The sequence below is a fragment of the Hippoglossus stenolepis genome, chromosome 6 (assembly GCF_022539355.2).
Source record: "Hippoglossus stenolepis isolate QCI-W04-F060 chromosome 6, HSTE1.2, whole genome shotgun sequence".
In the NCBI taxonomy this organism is placed as follows: domain Eukaryota; kingdom Metazoa; phylum Chordata; class Actinopteri; order Pleuronectiformes; family Pleuronectidae; genus Hippoglossus; species Hippoglossus stenolepis.
Window position 1 is genome coordinate 13,950,768 of NC_061488.1, and position 21,888 is coordinate 13,972,655.

At 42.0% G+C, this 21,888-nt stretch overlaps 3 protein-coding genes across 4 annotated transcripts; 1 reads left to right on the forward strand and 2 right to left on the reverse strand.

Annotated features, from left to right (window-relative positions):
* The first annotated feature begins 443 nt into the window (after window positions 1-443).
* On the forward strand, window positions 444-5,043 carry si:ch211-163l21.11 (inositol 1,4,5-triphosphate receptor associated 2). Of its 2 annotated transcripts, XM_035159637.1 has the most exons (13): window positions 444-711; window positions 796-868; window positions 953-1,025; window positions 1,113-1,140; window positions 2,087-2,227; window positions 2,338-2,469; window positions 2,640-2,796; window positions 2,883-2,923; window positions 2,999-3,049; window positions 3,462-3,610; window positions 3,711-3,848; window positions 4,589-4,702; window positions 4,790-5,043. In XM_035159637.1, the coding sequence occupies exons 1-13, from the start codon at window positions 682-684 to the stop codon at window positions 4,938-4,940; spliced, it is 1,278 nt and encodes a 425-aa protein (XP_035015528.1). In that variant the 5' UTR covers window positions 444-681; the 3' UTR covers window positions 4,941-5,043. The 2 variants fall into 2 exon arrangements, with proteins under 2 accessions (XP_035015528.1, XP_035015530.1); XM_035159639.1 differs by lacking the exons at window positions 444-711; window positions 796-868 and having other exon boundaries at window positions 963-1,025; window positions 1,118-1,140.
* A 63-nt stretch (window positions 5,044-5,106) lies between these two features.
* Window positions 5,107-15,645, reverse strand: inavaa (innate immunity activator a). Its single transcript, XM_035159635.1, has 10 exons — window positions 15,573-15,645; window positions 10,753-10,855; window positions 9,986-10,119; window positions 9,375-9,497; window positions 9,051-9,285; window positions 8,912-8,965; window positions 7,981-8,194; window positions 6,998-7,147; window positions 6,227-6,902; window positions 5,107-5,868 (listed from the first exon to the last, which is right to left on the reverse strand). The coding sequence occupies exons 2-10, from the start codon at window positions 10,814-10,816 to the stop codon at window positions 5,776-5,778; spliced, it is 1,743 nt and encodes a 580-aa protein (XP_035015526.1). The 5' UTR covers window positions 10,817-10,855; window positions 15,573-15,645; the 3' UTR covers window positions 5,107-5,775.
* Window positions 15,646-17,587: 1,942 nt separating this feature from the next.
* zgc:195245 (uncharacterized protein LOC565483 homolog) lies at window positions 17,588-21,041 on the reverse strand. The gene is made up of 5 exons (XM_035159641.2): window positions 20,815-21,041; window positions 19,615-19,642; window positions 19,040-19,190; window positions 18,797-18,941; window positions 17,588-18,330 (listed from the first exon to the last, which is right to left on the reverse strand). The coding sequence occupies exons 1-5, from the start codon at window positions 20,836-20,838 to the stop codon at window positions 18,229-18,231; spliced, it is 450 nt and encodes a 149-aa protein (XP_035015532.1). The 5' UTR covers window positions 20,839-21,041; the 3' UTR covers window positions 17,588-18,228.
* Between the last annotated feature and the right edge of the window lie 847 nt (window positions 21,042-21,888).

The window sequence follows — 21,888 nt, forward strand, 5'->3', positions numbered from 1 at the left end:
AACATTCATAGACTAAAAGAGCTGATAATGGACACCTTCCTGCTCTGAGCTGAACAGTTGAGGGCACAATAGTTCCAGTGTCCGACACAGACACCAGTACAAGCAAGACATTTTTAAATTTAAGAATTAAACCACTTTCAAAATGTTTTTTAAAAAATCAAGGATTGATAAACGATGACAGAGAACACCTCATAACAATAAAACATTCTTTAAGGGGATTCATGTGAACAGCTGTCAGATCTTCATGCTGTCCTTATTCTCAGGCACACTTCCAGTGATTAAAAGCAGAAAGACAAAGTTAACTGTTTTAATGCCAAGAGACATGGTGAAGTTTCACTGGATGGACTTGATGCTCAGGTGATAAGAGCTGCACAAGTGCCACTTCTGATTCATCACCTGGGATGAAACACCAGCATTTACTTCCACAGCTAAAACATGGCAGCAGATAGAGGTTACCCATGAGCCTCTTGGGCCAGTTGTCCTATACTCTGGTTTGTCTGTGGATCTCATAATAGGATTATCTGTTCTAAGTACACGAGAGAGACTGAAGGAGAAAATAAACCAAACACAGATGGGAACTTTTTCAAATATCTGTGTTTCCAGCAACATTGGAAATCCTCTGTTCACTGTGTGGAGGCTCTGATGTAATCTGAGGGAGACATTTGGATTATTGTTGTGAAGATGGCAGCTAATGAAGTGATGCCTGCTGAGGTGAGTCCGGTAATCTGCCGCCTGCTCCTGTTAATACTGTCCAGCACTTTCTGTTTAATGATTTCCGACCTGATGTTTGTGAAGCTGTTGCAGCCTGATGCAGAGACGAGCAGCTACAGTCTGCCCCCCATGCCGGGCAGTGAGGACAGTGAAGAAGGTACATGTACACAGCTGAAACAGAAACTCTCATAAAAAAGTGACAATGGCTCTAAATATAATCTGGATTTTATTTTGGGAGCAGAAACCAGTCAAGAGGAGCTGCCAATCACGAGCTGGAACGAGCTGTCCATCATAGAGCGCGTAGGCCTCAACAGGTGCAATATACTTACACAAAAACCCACAACCTTCACCCTAAATAATAGGTTTTATTTTAATTCATTAACCCTTCTTTTTTATCACAGTGTAGAGATGTCAGAGAAAGATCTGGAGGTAAGGCTCCTACTTGTTATTCACTATCACATCCTGCAGATTATGTGGTTTATTGAGTTCTGTATTTTGATTTATTCCAGACATGAAAACACACAACATCACATGCAGGGAGATGCACACACACATTTCTAAAAAGACTAAAGATGAAGAAAATAAAAAGGAGGTGGTTGGAGCTGTGACATTGCTCGTACCCTGGTACCCCGGTGGTCCATGTCACACTGCCAGGGGGCCCATGAAACGTTTCTAGATTTCCCCCTTAAAATGATCATGATATATTCTGTGTTGTCATGTAATAAAAAATATTTTTAAAACACGTCTAAAATCCTTTTAAGATATTTCTCTTGTGAATTTCTTTCACTTAACTATATTGGAAGAGTTAAGAAAACAGGCTATGTCAAATTGTTCCGAGGATGACACATTTAGCTGTCCCTGGAATATTTTCATTCTTGGTTGAGGAAAAATTTACAACCTCTGATTATACTTTAATAAACACATCAAAACTCGATCCTTCCTATTGTCAGGAGGTAAAACCAGCAGATTGCTGGATCTAAATTTGGGAAACCCTAGAATATATGTGTGTGTGTGATGTGCTGGGCATTTTACCACTCGATATATTACATGAGTGCATTATTTGTGTTTTGAATTCTTTGTGACTTTATTCCCTAATGTTGGTTTTGAGTTTGTGGTTTCTGATTTTGTCCTGAAACCGTAAATATTCAAAATTGATTAAATCTGGGCCATTACTTTTTAAAATACTCTCCTCAAGCTTACGTTTTTTCAAGTTTTTTAAGTTTTATTGTCATTTCAAAGAAAGTATTACAGCTGAATCAATACAGTTTGTGTTAGTTTCTTAGTGAAGCCTGACAAAGATTCAGACAAAAACACAAAAAGAAATGTTCTCTCACTGAAAACCTGAGTGAGATGATGTGTTGCTTTGTGTTGTCAGTCGGCCTTCTCTCAGATCAGTCTGGCTTTCCGCTGTGATCAGTACACCCTGAAGCAGCGGCTGCAGGCGGAGGAGCACGCCCGCAACATGGCCGAGGAGAACATTCAGCTGGAGCTGACCAGAGGCAGAGAGACCCTGGAGGTATAGCCAGTATGAGAGGGTTGATCTGAAGTCTCTGTATGACACCACCACAGAGCGGGGTCACGTATGTGTGTGTGTGTGTGTGTGTGTGTGTGTGTGTGTGTTTTCAGACACTGAAGGACCTGTGTCTGGACAGTAAGCGCAGTGAGATCCTGCAGAGGCTGGAGCTCTCTCTGGACATCCTTGGTGGAACGGTGGAACGAATCTCCAACACGGCCGAGGTCCTCGGGGCCGTGCACCAGGTAATGTGAATTGTTTCTGGACGACTTAGCACGACTTGGGACATTTTCATTTTATTTTATTTTTAAAAATTGTGACTCTTAACCTGGCAACCCAACAAAATATTGATCTGTAACATATTCATAATTGATCTGCATGATTGTATACATTTCTAAACCTATTTATTGATCAGGAGGCTCGAGTGAGTCGGGCTGTGGAGCTCATGGTGGCTCATGTGGAGAATCTGAGGAAGCGACAAGACAGAAACGCAGCCGAGCTGGAAGAGGCCAAGAAGATGATCCAGCAGCAAAACTCCAGCAGAAACATCATCGACCCCAGAGCCTCACCAGGTTTTCCTCTTTACTTTAGTCCGTCTGTTTGTCTGAAGAGTTTGTCATGGCCGACATTTGACTGACGAGTGCATCTCTTGTCGTAGATCCAGGGGACAGTGACAGCAGACGGAAAAGCTTTCAGCAGGTACGGAGAGAATGGGACTTATTGCACCTCATCTCACTTCAGCTCATAATCTCCTCTCCCTCTTGTTTCTATTAGAACAACAGCCGTCGAAGGATCAGTGTATCAATAATTCCCAGTCAAACCCAGGTAAGAAGGTTTCTTTACTGAGCTCTCCCACCTTCCCTTCAAGTATCATCTGTGGTTTCAGTTTGAACATAGTGCCACGTCAATGCTGGAGATGAAGTGACAAAACATCACATACATGAAATGCAAAATGAGAAAAATGTGAAGAAGGAACATCAATGATTTTTCCCCGTTAGTTTGGTCACACATGATCTGACACTGAGTCATGCATTGTCAACACTTTGAGAATAACACAAATATTTTGGTGGTGGCGAGGACTTGAGGTCATCTTATCTGGTCACTGGACGTGCAGTGAAGTTCTGGCTGGACACTGTTAGATGAGGAATAAGAAAGAAATTGTTAAAATGAAGTTTAGAAAGTAGAATTTCTAATACACATCCATACAAATGATGATTGCCTTCTTTTGTCTCTGCAGGAGAAGAAAAAGCGAGACTCGAAGAAGCGGTCGGCTCATGGTGGCTCCTCCGGCAAGAAGTCCTTCCCCGCGTGTCCGTCTCCATCCCTGAGCTCAGAGTCCAGCTGCTGTGCCATCGCCAAGGACGACGGTTACTCAGTGGACGACAGGTCAACTACAGACTGAGTGTTTGTGCTCTGCATCTGATCTACATGATAAATGTTTAAAATCAACAAGCATGCATCACCTGATTTGTTTTTTTAATTTCAGGCCAATTGATCCAGATGAAAATCCACCACAAGCTTCGGCTGCTCAGCTTCCTCCAGACTCTCCGGACGCTCCTCCCACACCCAACATAGAGCCCCCCACCTCAAAACAAGTGGTCACCAGGAAAACACAAAACAAAAAGTACAGTCTGGGAACAAAAATCCATGAAAAATGTCTGTGTTTGGCACATGCGGTCTTCTAATGCTGCCACGTTACATAACTCTGCAGCTGCCTCAGATCTGTTTATTTACTGATGATTATTTACAATAGAGGTCATTGCATTTTTTAAAAGTCCGTTTTTTAGGCAACTTACAAACAAGACAGATTTGAATGGATCTGCCCTTTGATCTGGATCCACACCAAAATGTAATATATGCTTTCCTAACCCACAATGCATCCTTCCACCAGGTTTCTTGGTAATCCGTCCAATAGCTTTAGTTGCAATGCTACTAACTAACAGGAAAACAAGATGGCATCAAGTAAAACATAACCTCCTTGGTAGAGATAGTTAAGTTGAACCCACAGGTTTTATGTTTGGAGTTTGTTTATCTGTTTTATCAAGGCTGGATTACTGACCTGGCCCCAGACTTCGTGTGGCAATGACTTTGCTGCCTGTGATTTAATTAATTACAAGTTAATCTGGCAACATGCGTCAATGAAACACAACTATTGACATTTCCAAGATTGGGTAAAAATAGCAGACTCTGTTAAAGGCTTTTTCTGTTATTTTCGTTTGACTTTTTTAATTTCCTTTTCAATTTTTGTATCCATTATAAGACAACACAGGCCATGTTACACCGTTCCCATTGTAACTTTGCATGATATTGTAGTGGAATAATTCAGCTGGAGTAACATCTTTAAACTGTGTGTCTCTATCACAGCCCCCCTCTGGATACTTTGCGACAGAGACACAAGGGCAAAGCTGTGTTGTCAAAGAAGAAGTTAGACAAGGAGAAAAAGAGAACCAATATCTTCCGACGGATCTCTGCGGGCACGTATGTAAAAAAATATTATTCAAATAATTTAGATGACTGCGATGAATATTTCCTCTGCACACACAGACTCACTGACGCTCTCACCAGGTGTAGATCTTCGTGGAGACAACGTCCTCTGACTCACTGGCTGTATCGCTGTCGCTGGGTCGTCCTCTGCTTGTACCTGTTTGTGCTTTTCTTTGTCATCACGTTGACGTACATTCTGTGGAAGCTTCACAATGGAACATTTGAGCCTTGAGCTGTTCTTCTGGAAACCATTCGACTGGAGCCTAAAGAGTACGTGTGTAATCCACCTGGCTGGAAAGCTCGTTGTGTGTAAAAAATAAAACATTTTGATGTAACTCTGTTCTGAAATACTTTATTTCATCTCCACTTTCTAGATACAAAAAATACCCCAAACATCATTTTCAGTCACATTTTTATATTTATTATAAATATACAAAAAAATATCAAAACTGATACAATCCCTTGGTTAGTAACAAAACAGCAAACTGCAGTGAAAACATTCATCAAACCACCGTTAAAGGCATCAGTGATTAATTATCAAGAGTTACAAGCAAACGTTAAGATTAATCTTACTTCACGTCATGGATAGACAGATGTAAAATTGTAACTATATATATATATAAATTTCATTTTCAAATTTCCAGCAGTAAGTCTCTAGGTTGCAAAGGGAAACTTTAAATAGTAGATAAATATAGTGTATCGGTTCAAATTATATTAGGAATGAGAAAGCTTATTTGAAAACTACTTGAGGTGTGTGCAAGCCACAAAGCAACTTTCCATCTGACACATTTATTCAATTTATGAACCGCAGTTCACCATTTCAAATTTGTATCAACATGTAAAGGAAAATTATTTAAAAATAAATAAAAGTGGTATATCACCTTACATTAAGTTTTAAATTAAAAGAAGAGAGAAATGTGCTCATCGGGGGACCAAACAGGTCCGTGTTTTCTGCATCATGTCAACATTAAATCTCACAGAGAGTCCAAAGACGTAATAAATACAGAGATAAATAAAAAACGAATAGCACAAAGTACATCCTGCTGAAGAGGCTGCAGAGGTCTCAGCTACACCTGGCTCACGATTTCAGCGTCCTCGGCCACAAACCACTGGAGCGGAGTCCCGTCTGCAGCTCTCTGGAGAATCACATTGCCCGAGCCCTGCAAAAAACACATCAACACATGAGATCAGTGCTCATCTTGTGCATTCTGTACTTTTTTAAAGCAAAAATTTAGAAAAATGTGATGGTTCCACTTGTGGTTCAACAGGGGAGCTAAGGGGAACTATGGGGAACTAGGCCCCTCTGAAAGGGACCTGAGCTCCCATGAAAGCCAACTTCGATTTTCTGTACAATATGGTTCCTCAAATAAATAGTAATAATAAAAAAATCATTCATGAAAACAACATTATGAATATTATATTTAATTTCTGTGAATAGATCCTAAATCCTACACACTGGTCCATTAATTCCTCCTGTCGGACTGGGACTGTTAAATTTCCATCATTATAAGTACCAACCTGTTGAAATGGATGCAGGTGAGGTAAGGTGGAGCTCTGCTGATCCATGCTGCCCGGCCATAACTTCTGCAGCTGATTCCTCTGATGCCACGACCTCAGCTCCTCCGACACAATCTCCCTGGGCATCAGCCTGATGGCGTGGTTGGGGTACTCCTTCAGAGAGGGCGCCCGCACCAGCCTGGTGTAAGGCGGAGGGGGCTTCAGGATTCTCCTTGGGGACGACGCTCTGTCTTGACACTGTCTTTGCTGAGAACGGCGCGCCACAGGGGGGGTGGAGAAGAAGCACTTCCCCATGGCCAGGTCTTGAGGGGACAGGGGGCCATCTTCTGCCATGGCCTTGACATAGCTGGTGCCAGGCGGAGACTGGGTGTTGTTCTTGTGGGAGCCGGGGAAGCTGGAGGGTCCTTTTTTCTGCGCTCCGAAGTGGAACCCGTAAGGCGGCGGGCAGAGCTTTGGCATCTCAGTGGGGCCCTCCCTGCCAGGAGAGCTGATGTAGGAGGAGGACGAGTGCTCCGAGCTGCTGTCCTCAGAGCTGGACTGGCACAGACGCAGGGGGGAGTACTCTGGAGAACGCACCATCAGGTCGGCCAGGCAGCGCAGCTGGGGAAGCTTGGCTCGTCCTCGACTGTTTGAACCGAGGCGCTCCGGTTCAGCAGGCGGCTTATTTTTGGCGAGTCTGAGAAGACACATCATGTGAAACTGTAAAACTAAAGTTCATGTGTTGTTATGCTCTCTGAACACCAGGTGATTGATAAATCTTATACAATTTACCTGAAGGACTGGGAGTATTGGCGACGTATGTGCAGCTCTGGGGTGGAGGGGGCGCTGGTGGAGTTGATGTGGCGCAGGGCCGAGTTCTTGATGAACTGAGACAGAGGAATCCTGCAGCTCTCGGTTGATACCTGGGTTCCTGCTGGACTACTGCAAACACAGGAGGGACAACATGAGTGATGCAGCATGGAGCAGGTCTCCTGACTGCAGACTGTCCATCATAAAACTTGAACCAGTGGCAGGAGGGCAGCTTTACACATAGATCTCAATATTATTAATTTTTATGGAGATTTAATCTGTAAATATCAAAATAAAACATGTTCTTTCAATAGAGGCTGAGACATTTTAACTGTATAGTATAGTACTGGTTTGGCACATCCATCCAAAACATGAACACGTAGGCTAAGATGTGTGTAAACTGACATTTTACCCAGTGTTTGTAGTGGTAAATATAGTGTATAGGTTGAAATTATACTAGGAATGAGGGAGCTTATTTGAACTGGAGGGGAATTTTATGAGCAAAATGTGTGCCAGGCACAAAGCAACTTTCCACTTGACACATTTATGGAAGTGTATGAACCACAATTCACCTCAACAGGTTTTTATGAACATGTTTTCGAAAAAACAATTTAAACAAATTAAAACTGAGACAGAGGAAAGTGTTTTTTCTCTCTAATGCTCATTTTAATATCGTAATATGGAAAAATATTTACATATTTATTGTTTAAATCACTTTCTGTTTTAGTTTGACTCTACCAGGTACAGTAATTGTGTATTTCAATGTTCTAACTAGTTTAAATCATTTGGCAGTGATAGTTATTTGAGCAAAAGTGAAGTGGTCAAAGGGTTTCCATTGGCCTTCCCAATAAAATCAATGCTTGCAGCTGAAACACATTTTTTACCCGTTAAACCACTGTTTAGGAGGTTTTCTGTGAGTTTCTAACCCGGTGCAGGACTCTTTTCAATTGGTTGCAAACACACACCTGGACCTGCTGCTGCACCCAGACTGAGGTTTTGTCGCCTTCTGGTACGGCTGGTCCAGACTGGTCTCCTTCCACGGAGAGTTCTGGATGGGAGAGCGCTCGTACCCCACACTGAGCTGGCCTGATGACTGCAGGGGCTTGGCTGACAGCTGGAGGGGGTCGGGATAGGAGGTGCCCAACACAGGAGGAGAGATGGAGCTGGACGAGTCCAAGTCTGGGGACGACCAGAGAGAAGATCAGGAGTGTGAGAGTATTCTTTGATTTTATCGTCCCTTGACTTCAAGAAATGCTGATTCCGACTAATCTTTTACATTTTCAGCCCACAACAATATGGATGCTTCATTGAAACTGCTATCTGCTCAATTGGCCATCACACTGCTTCAAAATATATCTGATGATGATAGAAAGTAACTAAGTACATTTACTCAAGTGCTGTTCTTAAGTAAAATTTAGAGGTACTTGTACTTGAGAATGTCTGATACTTTCTACTTGTACTCCATTACACTTTTAGACACAAATACAAATACTGTGCTCTTTACTTCACTACATTTTTTTTACATAACTACCCATTACACTGCAGACTCAGGTTAGAAATACAAAATATAATTAACAAATAAAATATGATACATATTTATAAGTTAAGATCAAATATGGCTTGATTCATCCATGGTGTACTACGTTGTAATATATCTATTATTCTAAAATAGAATATTCTGCATCATGAGTGCTTCTACTTTTGGTACTTTGAGTTTACTTCAATGCTTATACTATTGTTCTTCTACAAAACATTTAATTGCATGCCTTGCTAAAGAATGAGTGTCAAATGTACTGTTGGTTTGCTGCTTCCTCTCCCACTGACTTCTGTCCTCTACATGTTTTAAACAAACAATGAGAGAGTGATGACGTGCATATTAATGAACCCCCCACTCACCTTCATCCAGAGCCACCACATCAGACAGGGAGCTGTCATCAGACATGCACACATCTGCACACAGAAAACAAGCATTATATTAGTCTGTTCATGAGTGCAGTGTACACATGGGCCTGCAGGGAGCAGCAGCCTCCCTCACCTTTGTTGTGACTGGTTGCGATGCTGATGCACGGTGAGTTGCACTCGCTCTTGATCCTGTACTGGATCACGGCCTCCTGCAGGTCCTTCACTTTCTTCTCCTCCCTCTTGCACTGCTGCAGCCGGCTCTTCTTCTGCGGTTTACTGAGTTTCTGCTCCAGTGAGAGTTTGCGAGCCGCCTCATAAATCTGCTGCTGTAGAGCCAAGTCAGTTTCCAGCGAATGCAGCTCCGAATCCTGGGATAGAGGCAAGTTCTGACATTTAGTTTTAGCTCATGGGTTGAAGCCTCTTTTGCTCGCTCATCAACAATGATCGTGGCTCGTACCTCGTTATCCAGATGGATGAGACCTTCATCCAGCTTGAAGGAAGCTCCAATCCTCCTTCGGATCCGAGGAAGCTTTTCATCTGGCATCAGAGGATAGTCAGAGGGAAGTGAACCAGTCAGCTCCTGTAAAAAACAAAATAAAAGATATGATTACATTAATGGAAAAACTAGAATGGCAATTCCTCCACCAAGGCTCAACACCCTTATGACACCACATTTAAATTCAATAGATCCAGATTTTTATTTGGATCCGAATCCAAACAAAATTTTTTTGATCAAGATCCATGAATTAGTCTCTGTTAAAAAACACATTATCTTGCAATGTTAAAGAAATCCTGGATCTGCTCCCTGATCCAGATCCACATCTAAATGTAATGGTTTCTTCCCTGACCCATGCCGCATCCTTCCACCGAGTTTGGTGGAAATCCGTACAGTAGTTTTTGCTTCATCAATGTAAGAAACAAACGGACAGGGGTGAAAACAACCTGCTTGGCAGAGGTAATTTTGACCCTGACACACAGAACGCTATCCTAACCTTTCATTGAGGAGCTCCTCATTAGAAATAAAAGCTTGTTAGTGCCGACACGCTTTCATCTACCAGGGCTACTTACCGCCTCTCTTATGCAGAGCGTCCTCAGCTCCAGCAGGCACAGCTCCAGACGCTCCTCCAGAGACTGGTGCTTCAGCTTCAGGGCTCTGGTGTGAGTGGTCAGGTCCTTCACCGGGGACGTGGGGCTGTCTGGACCTGCAGAGGAAACACAGAGAGGATCAGATCAACCTTTCCTCACCAGCCTCTGTATCTACCATGGAAATAAACATATATTTAATATAAAATATAACGTAAGTATACTATTTATAACTGTGTTTCTTCTGGATTTACACTGGCATTGGTGCTTATATCTTGTATCTAAGCAGTTCAGTGCTGCACAGTATGAAAGCCTTTTGTTGTTTGTCGGTGTTTTCTCCTGCCTGCATGGGGCCGTGTCATGTGGGCTGCTGGCATCACTGTGAGCCTATTATGTGAGCAGTACGTCAGTGAGGGCCATTATTAGGTCAGTAAAAAATAAAACACTCAGTGTCAGTGTATATATTGGTTTATAAATGACAAAAAAAATCCCCTTAGCTTTATTTTTAAACTTTAAAAAAAAGTTCCTCTAAGTTTAAATTACATTTAAACATTAATCAAAACACACATTTTTATCGAAAAAGAAGTTACTAATAGCTGATCATGAAACTTTTTTCAAATATGAATATTAGCCCTAAAATGAGCAGTGTCATTGTGTTTTGTTATTGATAGTTCAGCCTGAATGTGAAGATGAAATGTTTGGAAATTAGAGGGTGTATTTCTGTGTTGATAATCTCCTGACAGTGTTCTCACCAGAGTGCAGGATTATCCCACTGTCGGTGTCACTGATCTCCTCTTTACTCTCGATGGCCGTCATCTTCACTCTGTGCTCTCAAGTTGCTGTTTTATTAAATACCTGTTGAAAAAGGTTTGTTGGGGTTAGTGAAATCAGATTGGTCACTTAGAGGAGTAAAGATTCTGCTGTTGTTTTGCAGCCACATGGCTTCATTCATTCGGGCTCCTCCTCCTTTACTTAACAAAGGTGAATGACTGGCGAGTGTCCTTTCACACACTTATCCATGCAGCTCCGTATCTCCCTCCTCCTCCTCCCTCTCCTCCTCCTCCCTCTGCCTCCCATGCTCCATCACAAAGGAGGCAGACCCCCACGGTTGACTCGGCACATGTGCAGGGGTTAATCCGAATCGTGATGCCATGGTGACGGGGCACGGTGCGGCTGGCTAGGGGAGCGTGTCCCCGTGAGGCGTGTCAGAGGGCGTTTAAAGAGCCCAGACCCCAAAAAAGAAAGCAGATGGCGGCAGGAATTACCCCACTCAGGGACTGCACCTGTTCCCCCCCGCGCACCCCTCCCTCAGCTCCCATTCAACCAGTGTCCAGAAAACCCTCTGGGGGCTTTGAAGTGGAAGAATGTCTCAATGCTGGGCTTGTCCACACAGCATCGGATCACAAGGTCCCTGCTGACTCCTGTGCAACGCTGCCCATTTTCAACAACACACTTTCACAAACAGGCGAGCACAATTCATGTTTATGGCCCACACTGCTCCATTGTCGCTTTCCCACCAAACATCTGACTGACAATGACCCAAAACCAGATTTGGAAAGGAAAGACTGCAAGAAGAGGAAAACAGTGACAACAACAAATTGGAGATTCAGTTAAATGATAAGTCAAGGCGATTCAAAACAGGCCAGGAGATCTGTGTGTGACTGATTTCGTAAAATTGCCTCAGGACAAGAGAAAAAAAAGTCCCAAAAATGCTGCTTTTATTTTTATTTTAGCTCAAGTTCTTGATCTCACATGTCTGCCAACACGCTCAACTTCTCATTAAAAAGGCCAGCAGGTCACGAGAGGCCTTGTTGGCTTATTGACTTGCATTGCATCAATGCCACACATTCGTTAAAGGGACAGTTCAGAAACTTGATGACTCCTGAGGCAGCCTCTGTGTTAAAATCATGTAAATACTAGAATGTCACTCCGTGGAGCACATACCCTCCAACACCAAACAGGCCCCTTTAAAGTCAATCAAGCTGCACCAAAATACACACACACATAAATATCAGTTCCCTGAATGTACCGGATCTTTTCCATCAAGATCCATGTGTCTTTCAAAAAACACAGTATCTAGCAGTGTTAAGATCAGAACCCTGATCCGGAGCCACACCACACCGCTCCTTGACTCATATCACATCCTTCCGTGTTTCATGGTAATCCATCCAGTAGTTTTTGCATAATCTTGCTTATAAACAAACTGAAAGGGGTGAAAAAACAAGAAGTAAATGATGAGTTATCAGTCAGGAACAAAAGGGGTGGAGATGGGGGGGCAGGGTGACTTAAAAACACAACATGAGTGAGTGTGTTGCGAGAGCTGCTGTTTATAATCCCCAGCTCCTGTCTCATGCTCCGTGTTTGGAGATCGGTATCAGGCCTTTTCCTGCAGGGGCCAGGAAGACTCAGAGCCCGTGAGGATGAGAACGTCCTCTAACACGATATTATTGTGTATCCCGTCGGCCGGACCCATTCACCACAGCAACTCATGTGAACTGACACAGCTATACGAACAGCCGGTAGCACAATGAGGCAGAGCCAGGCAGCTCGAGTCAGTAAAACAACAGTGCAACAAAGGCCCTGTATCCACGGACCGGACTGAATAATCTGCTGTAGGCACAATATCTGCTGACGACTCTGCTTCAGGCCTCAGCTGCATTGTTTGGCCGATATTGAGACAAGGCTGCAGCTGAGAGGTGGAGAAAGGAACAGTGCTGAGTTATTTTTTTTTACCCTGCGAGGCCCGGGGTCTGCTGTACTCTCAAAAAACGCCCGGCTCCAGCTCTGCGGCGCTCTCTCACTGAAAGACGTCAACAGGGATCCAGCCCGGTAATCAGACACAGGCAGAGTAATGTGGGATTTACCCACTTACACCCCATAACTCTCTGAAGACTTTCACAAGAGTCTGTGGTCGGAGATATAGGCTGAGTGAGTGGGTGGGTGAGCGAATCTCACGAGAAGTTGCAGCTTATTGCAGAGCCATTTATCATAGCTTTCATAAAAAAAACCTGGAGTCACGGAAGAAAAAAAACAACACTTTTCTAACAGAAGCCCATTTCCTGAAGAGGAGCTGATAGCACTGTCTCCACCCGGCCGACTAGATTGATGTATTCATAACATCATAATTGAGATGAGCGTGTGATCACTGCTAATGAAGACTCTGTGAACGTGTAGGGGATGCGAGCTGAAGGTCCCCACCCATCCTCACTTGCTCATCCGACCGTGACAGCGCAACATCAACGGAAGTGGGTGTTTATGGCAAGAGATCACGATGTGGACTCACTGTCTCGCAGACTTCCCCCACCACCCTTTCCCATGAGCCTCTGGAGCTGCGATCTCCTGGAATGCCGCCACCGCCGCCGTGCTCATTACCACTGTGGTCGGCCCAGGAATTACCAACGGGGACCGGCCTCGCCGAGGAAACAGTGAGGGATGCCTGAAACCAGACCAAGGCCTGTTTGAACCCTGTAATTAAGATTCTCCGCTGAGTGCTGATACTATGGAAGAAACCAAACGACTTTACAGCATGCCTTATTTCAGAGTCTGATGAGAAGCCAAAATCCATTCAGCAAAATGGATCCACTCTACACACTGTGGGCTGCTGGAAGAAAAGTGCATCAATGTGGGGGAGCGGCAAAATAGAAAAAAAAATTGAGTGTTGTATTACACAGCAAGTCACTGGAGTCAGATCTTCGCCTGAAGAAGCAGTGTTGAGTTTGGAAACTCCACAGACAGCAGCAGAACGCAGAGTGGAGGCTATGATAACATGAAGTTAATGTGAGCCATCGCTGTGAGACGGTGATATTAAAGGCTTAAACACTGTGAGCCTCTTTTATTTGTCAGTGCTCATTCAGATCAACACTGTCGAGCAGTGCAGCGTCTTGCAGCTTTCCAACAGACACAATACAGGGGTAATGAGCACCACACCAGCCTGCTCTCGGTCTCTGGAGGCCATATGCTGCCCAGACACAGCAGCACGGTCACAGCCCAGCGACAACGTAAATACAGAGGGCCAGAAGAGATGCTCCATTGTTCACCAGAGGCTGAAGGGCTGCCCGGGTATCACTGCACCTTGTCCCTCTGACGCTGAGGCATCTGAGTGGACACCGGTGGTCAGCACAGCCCACTGGCAGGAAGTGGGTTCAGCCTTTCACCCATAAGTGGCCCCAGTTAACACATAAAAAACCTGGGGGACTCCAGGGGCATATCAACACAGAGGTGTTGTGTTTGGCACCACAGTAGCACTGCATGTCTGTCAACATGACGACCGTAGGGGGATTGTGTCTATTCTGCTGCAGTGGTCGCAAACATCTGCCACCCTCAAGTCTGTAGTCCCCCATTTTTATTTCTTAAAGTGAAAGCAACCTATTAAACTAATATTAATGGTAAACAAGTTATCATTTAGCAAGAACCCGACACATCATAGTTAGTGAAGGTTAATAACCTTTCTTTTACAGATAGTAAGAAGAACAGTAGTTGTGGAGGATGTACTCAGATCTTTTACTATATATCCTATATTTACCATACACTCTACTCTACTCTACTCTACTCTTCTATATTAAATTGTATTTTTATGGGCTTTCAGATTTTGAAATGGAACTTTAAATTTTGTCTTTGTATTGTTTGTATATGAAAAGTGCTTTGTAAATAAAATTGCCTTGCCGTGCCTATACTACACTATACTATCATACACCACACTATACTATACTATACTATAATAATCCATTAAAATTAAAGCTCTGCAGTGAATTTTTTACTGAAGTAACATACAGTGGTATCAACAATAATATGTATGGAAAAGTAAATGTACTCATTACAAAGAGTCGTTCCTTTCATATTGGTATTAGATTACTATAAGGAGCCAGTTAATTGAGAACAAGGAGAAAATACTTGAGCACATTATAAGTCCCTAATCACTGTAGTGAAGTACAGACGGTTGAGTAAAGTAAGTTACCAGTGTGGAAAAGTAACTAAGTACCTAAGTACACAAATACTGGGACAACCTTTGAGGTACTTGTACTGGAGTATTTCAATTTCACACTGAAAGTTTTCAGAGAGAGAGGTGTACTTTAAACTGCACAACATTTATTTCGTTATTACCACTCACTTTAAGTATAAGACATAAGCACAATATTTAATATTTATTTTTTCATTTTGCAGCACAAGGGGGGGGGGGGTCGATTACATAACATCATGAAAGTGGACATTTCTATAATGAGTACTATCTTACTAATGCTACTGTACTTACTCTGAATGTAGGACTTTAAAATATTTTTGATAGGATTACTACATTAAGTAACTCCATTGCTATTACTGTGCAATAAGGAAGTAGAGTGAGCACTTATCACAATGACATGATGCTTTGTAGCATTTTTGCTTTAAGGGATTATAAACAGCAGAAATAACCACTTCTACCACTGGTGACTGTTCTATAATGTTTATTAAAACTTTATGGTCTTGGACCATCCATCCCTCACCCCTCTCGCACACTGTGGTTAGAATCCTGTTGCAGCTCTTTCTCTGCTCCTTCTTTCCCATCATAGTAAACCTTGTTATAAAGTTGTGTACTCACTCTGTGTTGTGTCCTGTGCTCCTCTACCGCATCTTCTCTGCACACAGCAGCAGTCCACACTTTCTGATCCTGTGTGAGAGTGACGCCTGGGACATCTGTTTCGGACCAATCCACTTCCACTTGGGGGGGTGACTTCAATGAGTTTCACTGCAGTATTTATTTCAAAGTTAAATACCTCTTAAATTTCACATACTGTTGTTTGTTTTATATTTTTTACTAAGGTTGAAAACTGCTGGTTATCGAGGAAGTGTTTTTTTTTATGGGAGAAAGCAAAGAATTTGCTGCTTCGGATCCCCCCCACACAGTTTTTGTAAATGGTTCGGTCCAACACTGCGGACTCTCCAGACACACTCTGACTATTGAGGTGGTGACACAGCACGCGACTCTCTGAGGGGGCTTTTAATTTGAAAAGACCCTCAGACGATGAATGGACGCAGGGAGAGACAAGTTTTGGTAAAAAAAAAAAAAGGAAAAGACCAGAACAGCTGGCAAGTAAATGTGAGTGTTGAACCAGACCACACTCACTATGAAAACTATGATGATGAGCCACCCTTCATCCCAGAAGACTTTCAAAGACCACTCAATAGACACTAATGCACTTTTGATTACTACACATGCAAATATTTATCTATTGTGTTTCTTGCATTTGATCTCTTTCTCTTTTTCTTTGACTTTATTTTTATGTAAAGCGGCCAAAAGCAACTATAGTGTTTAATTATTTAGTTTCCATTTACCATAAGGACACAATTTAAAATGTCCTTATAAACGGTGATCGATGGTTAATGCACTTTTTTTAAGCCAAATCAGGTCCATTGTGATTTGTGAATATGGGCTGTGTAAATGAAAAACATTATTTGTTTTATTAATGGTCAATAGATTGTTTAGTACTATTTTATGGATCAATTGTATGTCATTGAACATGATCATATTTTGGTTGCCAGTTTTGTGGAATATCCTCCCTCATCATGACACTTAAGTTTATCAGCGAGAACCCTCCAAACCATAAAGTCTGACGTTAGTAAGTCATTAATACATTTCACAGGGTTTCTCTTTTTTTAAAATAAGCTATCAGCAAACGTTAGTCAGCCACCTGTAAATGTAAATACAGTAGAAAGGCTTCTAATAACACATCAAGTTTTTAGATTTTAATAATCTGATTGTAACTCAATTTTGGTCCAGATGCCCTTTTCCCGAAGGTGACTGGTCAAGCTTCCCACTGGAGGGGTCGCCCTAATGACACACACAAAAAAGGTGCCATATTGGAGGAGGAATTTCCAAGACCTGGCAAATGCGTGATCTATAAAGCATTAGTCAATGATTTATTAACAGAGCCATTGATTACAGCTATGAACCCTTTATAGATATAACTGCTGCCTCCACTACATTTCACAGGGAAGTACTTTTTACTCCACTATATTTATAATATATTTATATATATTTATATAACCAAAGATTCAGCTTTTACATTCAAATGTGATGAGCCTATTACACATTATTATTGATTGCAGTAAAGTACATCATAAAATCATGAGAATATAAAAAATAATGTATATATATATATATATATTGTAAATTAAAATTATATCCACCTCGACAGTGCAGTTTTTAATGCATTTACAAAGTACAGTTTTAAACACAGCAGTATTACTTGTATAAGATATTTCTAATTGATATTGATAGTTTTACTTTACTAGCAATAGATCCGACTACTTCTTTCACGATTGATTTTATGTTGAAATGCGACTTTTATTTGCCTGCAGCCGGTGGCTTCACTGACTACCCCAAATGTCTCTGGTGCTTTAACCAGGCCCTTGGGTATTCCTGGCCTGTGTATCCTGAAAAGCCTCCTCCAGATGGCCTGTGCTTTCTCCTCTCGTCCCGTGATGGAATGAAAGGATCAGCTAATTAAACAAAATCCCACATCCATGTGAAAGAAGCGTGAGAGTCCTCGGGGAGAAGATCTGCATGCAAATCAGTCCCCAGTGCTCTGAATTGTTTCCAACAAAACAGTTGCATTTCTGCAAACCATAAAGCCTTTTATTTCCACAGAACACGGACACGCTACAAATAAAAAGTCATGACCGAAACAAATAAACAAACATGCAAATCTGTAGCACTGGGCAGGGTTTCTATTGATGCAAATCAGTTCTGTTGAAATGTGTCTGTGAGCAATTTCATAACAGTGGTCTATTAAAGTAAGAATGAGGCTTGACTGATGTGACCCCGAAGAAGCATGAGAAGTGAATTTGAAAAAACAGATTTTTATAATTATTATAGAAAACATAAAAAAATCCAGCCTCTGAACAGTAGCAGCTTCTTCCTTAACAATTGTTGATCCAAATTGATATGTATTATAAATAAATACATACTAATGATAAAAAAATAAGCACTTCCACTCAAACATCAGAAACAGAACCAGGACAATTCTAAATGTGGATTATACATTTCCTGGTTTGTCCTTAAACAAATTCTGGTATTCAAATGTTATTTAAATCCACAAAGAGATGTAAAGTCAGAAAGTGCATCTTTTTTTTTTTATGAGAATCACATGTGAGTCACATATGTCAATCAAACATATAACTCACAAAACAGTGAACAGAAACATTCAGGGCCACTATGGTGAGATGCTGCAGGGGCTGATGGGAGCCTGGAGGCCTCACTGCTCTGACGTCTGAGTGCGCCTCAGGTTGTCCTTCACACGGACAAACTCTGGGATCTTCTGCTGGTTCTCCCTCTGCCTGATCTCCTCCTGCTCGTACTAGCAAAACAGAGCCCGAGTCAGTGTAAGGGTGGAATTTATGGGACTAACAACTCATAGACACATGAACACGTGACAAGGGGCCGCACTACATGGGGCTTTTTGTGAGGGCCACAGTCACCAAAGGTTGGGAGACACTGGTTCAATCTTTAACCAGTACTGACATCTGTTAAATATTATTTGGGCAATAAAACAAATTTCCTCATGAAACAAAAGTTCCAACACGACATAACAGAAAATGAAAAAACTCAAAGTGTGAGTACATCATAAGTGTACTCAAGTACACTAACTACGTTGTAAAAGTTATAATTTCCACTACTGAGTACTTGCATTGGCCCATAAACTCCCTGCCTTGTCAAACCCTTATGGTAACACCCGCAACAATTGTGTGTTTAGGCCAAAGATAATTTATTTGTATTTCATAATGTTTTTGTTAGATGTCTCCCAGCTTTGTGTTATATCTGACCTCTTGCAGCTTCTGCTGCCTCTTGCGGAGCTCCGTCTCCAGATCTGAGGGCCGCCGTTGAGCCATCTCCTCCTCCCTGTGCAGCTCCAGTCTGCGCTGCTCCAACACTCGCTTAAGCTCAGGTTTCTCCTCCAGCACCAGGCCCCTGCAAGGTCAGTACACACAAACACAGTCCCACCATGCCCTGCTCCATCTCTGATGCTGAGAAGATCAATGGTGTTTTTAATGTTTGATCTCCTGTACCTTTTGTGGCTGAGCAGCAGCTCGCGGTGCAGGTTCTGGTAGGTCGGTGGGTCCGCTGAGGAGCCGTTCAGCTTCCTGGGGTGGACGGTCTCATCACCGCTGCTGTCTGCCTTGGACTGACGGGACAGTAGCTGGTGGCCTGCAGAATTCTCTGAGGAACACAAAGCAGCGAATGTCACAATCTGTTCCTTCAACTCTTCACAGGCCACACATTCTACCAACATGCAATAAACAAAGTTAAAAAACGTGACCCTACTATAACTGATTATCAGTGTTTGTATGTTCTTGATTAATTTGACTCACAAAGTCAAATTAATCAAAGAGAAAAAAACAATGACAATTCCAAACTTAAGCATCGCTAAAATATAATGGAACTCGACTTAATTTAATCAGGTTCAAGCTTGTTTTAACAAACAAATCAATCAATCAGTCGTTTAATCAGACTGATTGATCTACAGCATTTCATGGGTTAAATAGTTGATACTTCATATTGAAATCCACAGTGCTGTCAGCCGTGTGCATGTTTGTTTTAGTTTTACTTCTATTATTTTTGGAGCAATTGTGCATTAAAGTACCTTTTTTGTGACGCCCATATCCTGGTTTCTGTCGTGTGAAAGTAGAAAAAGAAAAGATGCGCTGTTAGTCATTTGACAGAGTTAAACATGTTGATGGTGTTTTGATCTTCACCTGACTGGACCGAGGGCGTAATCAGATAAAGGCTAAAAGCGACAGTGCCTGCTGTGCTGCTTAAGCAGGTGAGCTGTGTTTACTTGGAGCCCGGAGGTGACGTAACTCTGACCGTCAGAGGAACAGTAACGTTAGGTTTAACCACACTGTAATGAATATAGTTATATTGAGTGATTAGGAAGAACATGATGTAAATATCTTGATTAAGTTCACTATGATATAACGTCCTATGGTAACAATACCTCTGCCACACCCTCTGAAACCAGATAACTTTGAGGAAAGGATCACACTGAGCCGGGAACAGATGGCAGATGCTTGTTGTTGTCTAGCCTTTCTCAGAGAGACTACATGTTTTTCTCTTCATAAGCTGTCCTACAGAAGATCCAGGGCTGGGATGGATTCCAGCAAAATCACTCAGCCTCATGTCTCAAAGCTTCTCCTTCTCTCTTGCGCAGGCACTCTGAATTGTTTTGTCATAACCATTAAAGATGCTTTAACCCTAAAATACATAAACGCAATATTTATGTTTTGCATTTTAGTGTTCGAGCTGCATATCTGATAGTAGCTAAAGAAAAAATACAGTTCATTTTTGACCCCATAGTGAAGACTATGTGACCATGTTTTAAAATTGGGTTTTAAAAAGTCACATGAGTCACATGTTCACAAGCAAGATGTGGCTCTATCAGTTTTCTGAAGTGGTACAACAGTGATCTGAGAACGAAGGAAGAATTTATCCACAATTAGAAAATAAATCTTTAGATATGGAGAACAATATCTAGTGACAACTCATATTTTTTTTAATTTAAATGACATTATTAAATAGATAGAGATTGTGAGTGGTTGATTGTCCCAGTGAAGGTGTCCTGTGTCAAGACGATTTATATTGTTAATCATATGAAGAGGAATATAAGGTCTGTTGGACACATTGTATAAAAGTCAAAATAAGCCTTGTCTGTTACCTCTCTCAGGTTAAAGTCAAATCCTGACCTGAATTCAACTAAACCTGTGACAGACGGCCACCAGACCAGACACTGACCTGTCACTCAGACAGTAGTGAAGGCCTCAGAAATCAACTTGCAAGAACTCACTTTTTTTGCAGTTGACCCCTCCATGGCAGGAAGGTGGAGGTCCACTGTTTCGGTGCAGCAGCAGTGAACCTGTTTCAGTCCATTTTTTGATAGAAAGAATCACAGCTCCTCACGTAGCCTGTTTGTCTGCTGTGTGTTTCTTTCCGTGCTCGAGTCCAACATGCTGCTGTTCACGAGGGAGCCTCGGACTCCGCCTGGAAGTAGTCAATAGTGGTAGTAGACGCTGAAATCTCCTTACGGCATTCAAGATTACCTCACAACCCCAACAGGTCACAGGACGCTAGATTAGTTAATTGCCACCGACAGAAATGCAGCTTAAATCCAACGTGGCACGGCACTATTACCAGATTCCTCCACCGCCGAGCCCATTAATACTGACTGAGACTCCAACCATAAAGGTTTTCAGGCTAAACAACATACTGTGCTTCGTATAAAATGGTCGGAATCCCTTTGCTCTAGGTTCGTCGGTTCTTGGAGACATGCGTTCAGGCATAACCATGAGATAAAATATATGGTTCTGTGTTTGCATATTGTTTACATAGAGACGGAAATAATCAAAACTTTGTGGCAACATTTTCAAAATGTTCTCACAAGACTCTCTTCCTTTTGCAACACACAATCTTTGTCTATCTACATGGTTTCTGAGCATCAAGAATGTGTTTGTACCACTTCAAAATAAAATGACACGACACAGGCTTTGTTTATGTATTTTTATGTAGCTTCTTTTTTGTTCATCTATTGGGACAATACACATTATTATTACATACTGTACAGTTACATACATCCTACAACTGATGGGACGCATACAGAGCTTTCAGCAAAAGCCTTTTTCTCTTAAATGGCAAACTCAACGAAAGCGAATGGATAAAACAGATGAAAAAATGATTAAAAGCAACGGAACAAACAAAACAGATGTGCATGCATGAGGTCTCTTTGTGTACTTATTGTACATGACTGTATATGCACCTCAACGATAGACACAGCAGGTTCAAAAGTGTATATGTACGTGTATTTGTATGTACGTACACAGTATGACACGTGGATTCATTCAAAGTTCATTCAGTGTTCACATTT